This window comes from Gossypium hirsutum, chromosome D02, assembly GCF_007990345.1.
Source record: "Gossypium hirsutum isolate 1008001.06 chromosome D02, Gossypium_hirsutum_v2.1, whole genome shotgun sequence".
NCBI classification, from domain to species: Eukaryota; Viridiplantae; Streptophyta; class Magnoliopsida; order Malvales; family Malvaceae; genus Gossypium; species Gossypium hirsutum.
This window is the reverse complement of record NC_053438.1, coordinates 55,449,439-55,461,713: the sequence shown is the minus strand read 5'-3', so window position 1 is coordinate 55,461,713 and position 12,275 is coordinate 55,449,439. Positions and strand designations below refer to the sequence as shown.

Here is a 12,275-nt window from a genome sequence, read left to right as displayed (position 1 = left end):
CTGTACTGACGGCAAACCAGATCGAAGACACCAACCTTGCCTTCCTGTACTGACAGCAGAGTAGATTGAAGATAACAGATCTTGCCTTCCTGTACTAACGATGAAGCAGATCGAAGACACAAGCCTTGCCTTCCTATACTGACAGCGGAGCAGACTGAAGATAACAGATGTTGCCTTCCTGTACTGACGACGAAGCAGATCGAAGACACTAACCTTGCCTTCCTGTACTGATAGCAGAGTAGACTAAAGATAGCAGATCTTGCCTTCCTGTACTGACGGCGAAGCAGATCGAGGACACCAGCCTTGCCTTCCTGTACTGACAGTAGAGTAGACTGAAGATAGCAGATCTTGCCTTTCTGTACTGACGGTGAAGCAGATCGAAGACACCAGCCTTGCCTTCCTATACTGACAGTGGGGCAGACTGAAGATAGTAGATATTGCCTTCCTATACTGACGGCGAAGCAGATCGAAGACACCAGCCTTGCCTTCCTGTACTGACAACGGAGCAGACTGAAGATAACAAATCTTGCCTTCATGTACTGACAGCGAAGTAGATCGAAGACACCAACCTTGCCTTCCTGTACTGACAGCGAAGCAGACTGAAGATAACAGATCTTGCCTTCCTGTACTGACGGTGAAATAGATCGAAGACACCAACCTTGCCTTCCTGTACTGATACTGGAGCAGACTAAAGATAACAGATCTTGCCTTCCTGTACTGACGGTGAAGCAGATCGAGGACACCAGCCTTGCCTTACTGTACTGACAGTGGAGCAGACTGAAGATAGCAGATCTTGCCTTTCTGTACTAACGGTGAAGCAGATCGAAGACACCAGCCTTGCCTTCCTATACTGACAGTGGGGCAGACTGAAGATAGTAGATATTGCCTTCCTGTACTGACAGCGAAGTAGATCGAAGACACCAGCCTTGCCTTCCTGTACTGACAGCGGAGCAGACTGAAGATAGCAGATCTTGCCTTCCTGTACTGACAGCGAAGCAGATCGAAGACACCATAGTTTACAGCATATCAGATTAAAGATAGCAAATCTTATCTCCCTAAGCAGTAGTGGAGCAGATCAAAGATGGTGAATCTTATCTTCCCAAGATAGTGGAGAAGCAGATTTAAGCCATTAGTCTTATCTTCCTAAGCAGTAGTGGAGTAGGCTGAAGATTGAAGGTTCTGTCTCCCTAAGCAGTAGTGGAGCAGATCGAAGATGGTGAATCTTATCTTCCCAAGATAGTGGAGAAGCAGATTTAAGCCATTAATCCTATCTCCCTAAGCATTAGTGGAGTAAGTTGAAGATTGCAGATTCTGTCTTCTTAAGCAGTAGTGGAGCAGATCAAAGATGGTGAATCTTATCTTCCCAAGGTAGTAGGGAAGTAAATTTAAACCACAAATCTCGTCCCTAAAGTTGCTGCTAAGAAGGTTAAAGCTACAAGTCAGATCTCTCTGAAGCGTAGTGGAGTGGATTGAAGTGAAAAAACACAGTGGACTGGAATGGGGCTACTTGAAGAAGAGGAGCGTCAAAAAAGTCGAAATTTGGCAAAACCGGGCAAAATTGGTCTTTCTTAATATTTGCTCTGTTATCGTTACACGACAACGAGAAAAGAGGGGCAACTGTACAGCCCAATTTTCCCGAGTCTGCACCAAATAAAAACAAAACCCGGGACCCAATTATAATACCCAAACCCGAGCCCATACCAGTAAAATAATAAAACAGTCCAAGCCCAAATCTGCTGGCCCAATACAAATTAAAATGACTAGCCCAATAGCCCAAAATCATCAAAAAATAAGAAACCCTAACCCTAGCCTCTGACAGCCCTGCCGTCGCACCTACCCCTGACTGCCTGTCACCACCGTCGCCTGTAGTGCCGCACCAACTCCACCCACTCGCACCTGCAAAATCAGAGAGAAACGACAGCAAGCAACAAATAATAATAAAAATTGAAATATGGCTCTTTATATAAGGGCATTTGAACATTGTAGAAAAAAATCGGTTTTAAGGATCGATCTTTAAATCTGTAAAAGGGGATTTTTTGGAAAGAAAAGGAAAAACCGATTCAAAAAAAGACAAAGATTCAAGAAGAAATAAAAGTAACCTTTTTATCTTATTTCATTTTTTTATTTTTCATTAATCTTTTTTTATTTTTTTATTTTTTCTTCTGTTTTTTCTAAAATATATATTATATACGTATATGTAGTAGAAAAATTTTAAAAAATAAAAAATATACCTTTTTATTTTTTCGGCCATCGTGTACGGTGGCTGGCGCGACAGCGTTGATGGTGGCTTCACTAGCCGGACTCTGGGCAGTGCTGGAGAGGGGGAGAGGATTTGAGAGAGTTTTTGAGACTTTTTTTGAAGGAAGAAAATGAAGATTTTTTAAAAAAATTTTGGTTTAAATAGGGAAGCAAAACGGCGCCGTTTTGCTCAGCCCTTGAAAACGCCAAAACGGCGTCGTTTTGGCTTTGACCCGATCCGCCTGACCCGCTCCAGGCTAGGATCCGCGTGTTTTGAGCGGAAGGGCTAACTGCGCTTTCAGCCCTTCCGCTTTAAAATGATTTTGCAATCAAGTTCTTTTTGTTTTTTAATTTTGCCCGGTAATTTATTTTTCTCTACAATCTGGTCCACCTTGAAACGCAATGTTTTGGAAGGCGGGAATATTTCCCATTTTGGTCCCTCCATTTTTACGCGTGTCGCATTTGGGCCCCAATTCATTTTTTCTTTTTAAATTTGGATCTTTAATTTTATTTTTATTTCAACTTAGTCCCTTTCGCGTTTTATTTTTAATTTGGGCTCTCAATTTTATTTTAATTTCATTTTAATACATTTTTCATTTATTATCAATTCTTTTTTTATATTTATGTCTATATATATATACATACATTTTCATAATATATGTATGTACACGCATATTTTTTTAACTTATTTAATATACACTTACATACTCATATTTTTATATATTTTATAATTTATGTACATAACTATATATATATACATTTTTTATGAATATATATACATACTTATATGTTTTATATATTTTATATACATATACGTGTATATACATACTTATATAAACTTTTATATTTAATAACTTTAATATATATACATATTTTTTCATATTTTCATAATTTTATGTATATACATACATATATATTTCCTTTACATGTACATACGTATTTTTATATTTTATAATTTTTATCTATTTTCTTTATTGTTATTATTGTTTTAGTTGTTGTCCATTTATTTATTTATTTATATGTCTATAATTTTTTTAATGTTTTAGTTCTTTATTCACTTGTTATTGTATATACATGATTGATTTGTTCTTTTTCATTTTTTTTTTGCTCATTTTATTTTTATTCATATTATCATATTTATAATTCCATTATGCACATTAATATCATACTTCAAAGAGGAAAATTTTTCTAAATAAGGCAATATTTTGCGTTTGGAAATTCGAAAAAACGTGCCCTAATGTGCTGGGTTTCGATATTTCTCGTTCGACCAAATAGCCAAATATCCTTAAAAAATTTCAAAATAAGGCAATGTTTTGCGTTTGGAAATTCGAGAAAATGTGTCCTAATGTGCTGGGTTTCGATTTTTCTCGTTCAACCAAATAGTCAAATATCCCTTTTAAAAATTTTTTCAAAATAAGACAATATTTTGTGTTTGGAAATTTGAGAAAACGTGCCCTAATGCGCTGGGTTTCGATTTTTTCATTTGACCAAATAGCCAAATATTCTCTTAAATCTTAATTCATGTCATTCAAGTTTTTTTAGGATCATATTTTAAATCTCTTTAAAGTTTTCAGTTTTTCGACACTAAGACATTAAGTAATCAACTAGGTACCAATTTTGGGCGTATCGAGGGTGCTAATCTTTCCTCGTGCATAACCGACTCCCGAACCTATTTTTCTAAATTTCGTGGACCAAAACCGTTGTTTTAATAAAATCAAATCGTTTATTAAAAACAACCACTTTTCAAGGTGACCCGATCACACCTTATCAAAAAGGATTGGTGGCGACTCCCATTTTCGTTTTCATTTTCGAAACCCAAGTCGACCCCGTTTTCATCAAAAAAATGGTGTCAACAATATGCATATACATGTTTTCAAAATTTATTTATGTATCATACTTATATTTTGAAAATACATATATACATATAATTTAAATTAAAGTATTGGTTTCATGTGGTACATTAGCATTTTACTATACTTTTTAAAGAAAATATATTTTGGTTTTGTCAAAACATTAAAATCATCATATTTTATAAATTTCCAAAATATTTGGCATTCATGATTCTTGAGAAAATAATCGTGTCCTAACGTACTGGATTTCGATTGATTTTTGATGAATTTAGAGAGCCAAGTATTTATTTTTAAATAAAATCACATAAATTTCAAATAAAAGCTTATTCTCGGGAATCCAAAAATGTTGGGACCTAACTTTCTGGCCATGACATTTTGTTGTGTCGAAATAAGAATTTCTAAAACAAAAGACAATATTCGGTATTTAGGATTTTCGAGGAAATTGAGCCCTAACGTATTGGGTTCCGATTTTCATTGTTAATCCTAAATAACCAAGAATATTCTTTATTCAAAATGCATAAGTATAAAAGTCATTTTCGGGAACTTAATTTGTGGTGTCCTAATGTATTGGGCATGACACATTGCTTTCTCGAAATGAAGATTTTCTTTAAAAACTAAAAAGCGATATTCAAAGTTCGAGGATTTTGAGAATTGTACCCTGACGTATTGGGTCTCGATTTCTTTATCTAACTTGAACAGTTGATTATCCTTTTTCAAGTTTCATCATTTGAGTTTTAAAAAAATCTTTTTAATTCTCGACATTAAGACATTAAATAATCAATTTGGTACCGATTTTTGGGCGTTACGAGGGTGCTAACCCTTCCTCGTGCGTAACTGACTCCCAAACCCATTTTTTCAAATTTCGTAGACCAAAATAATTTTTAAGGTGAGCCGATTACACCTCAATAAAGGATTGGTGGCGACTCCAATTTTTTTTTGTTTTTAAAGTCGACAACTAAATTTTGATTTTCAAAAAATAGTTTCGACATAACCGTTTCCTCCAAGCAAAACCATCTAATGGATATATTGCTAAGGTACCTTTGGTTTAATAACGTATTAAGAACTCCTCCCCTAACTAATTCTATCTACTAACCATAAGACATTTACCTCTAAAATTTTATCCTTTTTTATAAAATAGTCCATATCTCAATATTCTAATTTCTTTATTCCCCAACTAATTTAAACTAACTACTAATTATTAACCACAATTAATGAATTATAACATCAGCCCGATACGAAAATTTTCAAAACTGGACTAGTGGTTAAATCGGTCAGACCACCGATTCACTAGTTAACTAGTTTAATTAAAAATCATTAAAAATTAATTAAAAATTAAAAAATTAGTTCAACTAATCCATATGGGTTCGCAGGTTAATTAACCCAATCTCTTGTTTCTGGCCGATTCCCTATCCAACTGACTTGATCTAATTCCGAAAATCATGCATAATTCATTTTTGAAAATCTCTTGATTTAACTTTCCAAAACATCCCAAATTTCAATTTTGAATTTCTTTTCATATTTCAACATTTAAAAAATTCAGGCCATTATAATTTTATGAAAAATCATACAAACACAAAAAAAGATATTAATTTTTTTAAAAAATAAATTCATTTTTTAAAAATCATTTTCGAAAATTTATTATCAATAAAACAAGCATGTGATTGAGTAAATAAAATGAAATTAACCGAAACTATCTTTAATCAAATTGTGCTAACCCCTAAATTTGATTTAAAGGAAAACCGTGCTCAAGCTTGATTCTAATCTGCATGGTCCATTGGTTTTACAGTTCAAATATTGAAATTATTAAAAAAATTTAAAAAGACAAAACTCTTATCCAAAATGGAATAGAATAGATTTTAATGTATTTAAATTTATGTCTTTTTACACTAATAATAATAATATGAACCGAGTTAAAACACTCAATGAAAGATTTGGACAAACATATTTCTATTATCCAAAACTTATTTACAAGTAAATTTAATGAATTATAAAATTATTGCAATCAGTGTTCGCTATATACTATTTATCAAACAAAAAATAAGTAAACCATTTCTAATTGTAAATTATAAATTATAATTCATATTCTAAATTACTTAAATGCTATTCCATGACAAAGAATATGGAGATGATACAACAAGGAAATGATCTAAAATACATTTTATTTTGAATTAATGGTTTGAATGCAACGATGCACATAGTAATTTTGTTCCATGTATATATAATTTACAAGAATTTTATGAGAAAAGATTGCCAGTATATATGTGTATATATATTATATTATAGATTTAAAAGAAGTGTAGATTTGCATTTGGTTCAATATATGCTCGAAGTTGTCATTAGTTTTCTGGATAGGATGCGAATGCATGCCTTCGTAGGTTGTTTCAACGATTCCTTCATCTTTGGTTAATCTTTGAACCTGCTTCTTCACTTTGCATCCTTGGTGTGTACATCGATAATAGCTTCTGCACCCATTATATTATTATCATTAACAAATAAAACCATTCAATTCATTTTTTTTTATTAGAGGCAAACCTCATTCTTCATGCATGCTGGCTTTGAAACAGTGAAGGATTCACATTCACACATTACCCCTTCAAATTAATAAAATGTATACACATCATGACATCTACTGCTCATGCATGCATGGTTGGGTCAACAATAACATTTTTGTACCATGTTGGATTTTTTTTTATCGAGTAAAGTTCAAATTGTAACTTAATTCCATTACGACACTGCTTTAACTCAAATATTACTTGTACCATGTTACAAAACACCATGCCAAAACCAAACAAGACTCAGCGGCTCCCATCTGATGCCCAAAGAGAATTGCACGTTAGCATTTGGTGCTTTGGGCTGCAAACTATCTCTGTTTTTTTGTTTTTTCTTCTAAATATGCTATAAGCTACTCTACCTTTTGTGAATTTAGCATCCTTACTTTTCAGATTTCAAAATTTAAGTTCAACTGTTAACACTATTAATATTATTTTATTAAATTCAGGTTCATTACAATGTCATTTTTTAATTATATTACTGCCAAATGAGTAATTTTTTTTATTTCAAAATGTCACACAAACAAATTTAACAGTGTTAACAATTTAGACTTGAATTTCAAAATTTGAAAAGTAAAGAGACTAAATTCAAAGAAAAAAATTACAAGAACTAAATTACTAATTTGTGAATTATGGCATTTTTTTTTCCACAAGTTTTTTATGATCTTAAATTTGTTTATTTTGCTGTAATCATGTTAATGCTGGGCTTGGACTAAACTGCAATACAAAAAAAAGTTGATGGTACACCAATCACATATTAATGACAGTTATTTGAAATTATCCAACCTTTATCATTTAATCCTAAAACATTAGTTACCGAGTGCGGACCAGACATTTGTACCTAAAAAGAAATACTTGTACTGTGTAATTAGCTGATAAATTAAAGTTTCTAAACAAGAAATTAGGATCAGTTGATTATTCCAGGATGGAAGGGATGAATTAATCTTTTTTTTTTTCAATTTTCGTTATAGTATATGGCGTTGGTATCTTGACTTGATCAACAATGTCTGAGCTAATTAGATATGCAATATATATTCCTAAAATTGAAGTCTTTAGGCGGAGAAGTGACTGATAGTAGTAAAAGTAAGGAAGAATGAGAGTACATACCTTGGGAATTTGCTGTTCTTAACAGCTTTATGCCCATATTTTCTCCATCTATAACCATCATCAAGTATATCAACTTGGCTTCTAGTTTGAAAAGCATATCTGGGTTTTCTTATCTTTTTATTCTCTCCCTTCTTCGTTTTACCCCTTTTCACTTCACTTTCAGTCGTCGTTCCAACCAAGCTGTTGTTTTCGTTCTTCGCCCCACCAACTTCTATATCTGCCATTAGTCCCAATATCCCATCATTATCTTTGCCGCATTCGAATTCACTATAATCAAGCGAGCTCGTGAGGTTTAAGGACAAGGACGTCGATGAGGATGATGAAGTAGGGAAAAAACCCTGAAAATTTTCCATGTTAGTAGATAGAAAGAAAGAAAGCGATAGCTTTGGGGAGATGAATCCCTACTTATATATATACACACACTACGAAGAAGGAGAAGGAATTGAACAGTGAACAAAGATAAATACTTTTTGTAAAGGTTAGACTTGGAGGCGAAAGAAAGAGAAACTTAAAAGAGGGTGGCGGCCTCATGGTTACCCATTGCAGTCATCTCTCTTATCGTTTGTCTAGTATCGTAAACGGCACGTAATATATCATTATTATATAAAATATTTGTATATAAGAAATAGGGTTAATATACATTTTAACCCCTGAACTAATATGTTTGTACTTAGTTGGTACTTCTTTTTAGTTGTTAGTATCTGAACTTGTATTCTGTCAACTAAGTTAATACCTTTGTAATAACATCATTAGTTTGTGCTGATGTGGCTTTTCTAGCCAACCTGATAATGCCACATGGTAGTCTCTCAATATGCCACGTATCAAACACAAATTAGAAAATCTTTAAAAATATAAAAGTCCTTGAACCTTTTTAGAAAAAGCAATTAAGTCCCTATTATTTTTTCACTCAATTAGGTACTGAAACTGCCAAAATACATTAAAAAGTCCCTTAGACCGTTAACTTTAACGGTTGATTGTTAAAATTAATGGCCTTCAATTTTTTTTTTCTTTTTTCAGTTATCTCCACCACCCGTCATGTTGTGGTTGTGACATGTGGTGGAAAAATGATCAAAATCTATAATAACAATGAAAACTAAGATTTTATAAAAATACAAAAAATATAAAAATTTATTAAAAAATATAAAAAATATATATTTTAAAAAAAACACTTATTAAAATATAGAAAGAACATTAAAATTATAAAAAAATAATAGAAAATTATTTAAAATATTATAAAATATAAAAAGGTTTATCAGTAAAAAAAATCCCGTGAAAAATAAAAAAAATCAATTAAGCTCTCAACAAAATTTAGCACTTAATTGAGCCCTTAAAAGATGAAAAATTAATCAATCAAGCCCCTCCATTAACGCTAACCAAGTTTGATTGTTAAGTTATGCTGACGTGATTAACAGACTAACCGGACGATGACATGTGGTAGCCACGTGTACATCATGTTGACGTAGCAAATATTTTTTAAAAAATAAAAAATCTTAAAAAATTAATATTTAACAAATAATTATTGGACAATATTTTTTTTAGGGATCAACATCAAAATTATACATGAACTTTGATTTAATGTGCAATATTATACATAAACTTTTGGTTTTGTGTGATTTAATACATGAAATTTTAATTTTATTTAATTTTCAAAAATTACTAACAGCATACGGAAACGGTTATATTAATCCAATATAAAAATTAAATGTTTGTATTCATTTATTTAAATGTATACAATTAAATCAAAATCAAAATTTCATGTGTAAATATAAACCACAATTCAAGTTTCATGTATATGATTACACCAAATCAAAATTGATATATCTATGGGGCGTGCCTCGCATTTATCGGACAGTTTGTAGAGACTTAATAAAGACAAAGGCCAAATAGGCACAACGTCGTGACGGGGGGCAACATAGGGACGTCATGACAACGTGATGAGTTCTCCAATTGACGGAGAGGGCGACGTCATGACGAGCATGCATGGGGCGTCACGACGACGCAATGTATTCCTCAAGTAATACAATCGCATTTTGACAACCAAGCATGACTTCTTCTCCCAATTGAACTCTGATTACTTCAGGAATATTTTAGGCATTTTAGCCCTTTAAACTTAGCTTATTTAAAGGACCTTGTATTCATGTTTCGAAAGGCAATTAAAAATGTAGTACTACATTACTTTTCTTTTGGGGGTGACAAGATATAGTCACATATAAATTTTGGTGAGAGTTTTCGTGATAATTATGAAGAGAATTTTGTATCCTTTTTTAGAGAACTCTATGAGAATTAGAGTTTTGTTTTTGTATTTGCTCTATGAGAGTTAAGGTTTGTATTCGGGGTTTTGGGTAATATGCATTTAGTACATTTAGGTTTATTTTTCTATATTGTATTCTTGTTTGTTTACTCATTTAGTAAAAAAATTGAAGCCTCCTTTGCCCGTGATTTTTATCCTCTTTGAAAGAGTTTTCCACGTAAAATTTGTGTTCCATCTTATCTACCTTTTCTTTGACGTCGTTCCAACAATATCAAATTTCACATTAAAATAAAATTCATATATAAATTTGATATTTATATTTACTTATAAAAACCATATTTGAGGTATGTCCTTTTGCAGTGTTTTTTCTTATACTGATCGTGTAGTACATTTTAATGGATGAGCAGACTCGGCATTTTACTGGTCAACATATGTGTTCTCTTATCGAATCATTCTGGATTATTTTTTTTATTCTTTAGGCGGTCGGCAAGTTTCTAGAAAATTAATTAATTAATTTCCAGCATTCCAGAATTGCGAAAAAAAAAATCATACGCATTACTCAACAGTTAGCATTAACAAATTTAGTGGTAAAATTATAATTTAAAACTTTCCATATTAAAATTAATTAATTTTAGGCTTCCCATTATCGCTTGTATATAGTGAATTAGTGATACAAATTTAGTACATTCTTAATCAAATGAATTAAACTAAGTTAAACTACTGCTTCATTAATTGGGCTAAGGTGTTTTATATATATATATATATATAGAACTATTGCTAGTCATTTTCTTTTGACTTGAAAGGCCAAAAAAGAGTAAAGAATTAAAACAAAAAAAAAAACCAAAGAGATGAGTTCATGTCATATGTAAGCAAAATATTAAGTAGAAGAGATAAAACATGTATTGAATTAATCATAGGCTTGTTTTTATAGTTAAAAATAATTGGGATTGAGTTAATTAATTAATTTATTGTTTAGCTATTTTCCAAGAGAGAGACTGAAAATGATTAAACATACATGTAGTCATGTAAGACCAATTTGAATATTCTTTAGATCAAGAAAAGTCAAGAAAACAATAATACACGTGTTTTGAACGTCTTCTTTTGGTCAATGACCACTACAATATATTATCCTTATACATTTTATGCCATTTCTACCTAAATTTATATACATATCAGTTTGATTATTTATATTTTTCAAACCTTTTAAAACTTATGGGTTTTTCCAAATCAAATATAATTTATAAAACAACCGTTCTAGTTTCATGAATCATATTAATCTAGAAATATATTTAAAAAATTAAATTATAATTTTATCATATATTAATTTATAATTTCATCATTTATAAAGAATTTGAATTACATTTTTTTTGTTTCATTTTGGGCCGAGACCCTTGTCTATCTCTTGAATTCACCTACGTTAAATGTTATTTTGACAATAAAATTTTATTATATATTACTTTTTACATAATGTATGATGCACGTGGATATACACATTTATTAAAAAATAAACATCAAAGTAAAATATTACATGCACAGTTTAGATTATATGTGATATACTTATAATATCTATAATAATAAAAAATATTGATAATTATTCATAAAAATATTCAATTTGTGAACCTATCGAGTTATCTATTTGATGAAAAAACACTTATTTATTTTAATGCTATATGAGGATTTATAATATTTTTGCTTTGATAAATTATATCTAAAATAAAATATCCATAAATTACATTTATACTCTTGTATATTGTCCTCAATGGTTTTTACACGTAAAACAAAATGAAAGCAATTAATAGTGATTCACCAGTTATCTAACGTTTAATTAATACTAAACAGTATTACGTAGTCGGATCGTAATACAAAAAATAACTTATATTAATTGATGAACCTAAAAATATCCTTAGTCTAATCGAAAATGAACAAATTGAATGAAAGACTAATATGTCGTCTATTAAACCAAGTTGTGGAGATGTTTTATCTTAAGTATTAGAGTGAATAATTCCCAGAAAATCAAGATATAGATATAATTTAAATAAAATAAATTCTAAATCCGTTTATAAATTTATTCACTTGTCACAATAATAATATATCGATATAAATATATATATTCGAGGCTAGCAATAATTTTTGGAGGCAAAGCAACTCACTTATTGGAATATATATGGCTGCATTGCATGCGGCTTGGAATTAACTAACCAATATCGCTTAAATTACTCTGTTACAAGTTTGAATAAATATTGTCAACTCGTAAGTCATGACAAGATAACAGTTTTTTTT

At 31.0% G+C, this 12,275-nt stretch overlaps 1 protein-coding gene across 1 annotated transcript; it reads right to left on the bottom strand.

Annotated features, from left to right (window-relative positions):
* Positions 1-6,144: 6,144 nt before the first annotated feature.
* LOC107910016 (probable WRKY transcription factor 75) lies at positions 6,145-8,306 on the bottom strand. The gene is made up of 2 exons (XM_016837750.2): positions 7,745-8,306; positions 6,145-6,550 (listed from the first exon to the last, which is right to left on the bottom strand). Exons 1-2 carry the CDS (start codon positions 8,095-8,097, stop codon positions 6,361-6,363), a joined length of 543 nt encoding a protein of 180 aa, XP_016693239.1. The 5' UTR covers positions 8,098-8,306; the 3' UTR covers positions 6,145-6,360.
* Between the last annotated feature and the right edge of the window lie 3,969 nt (positions 8,307-12,275).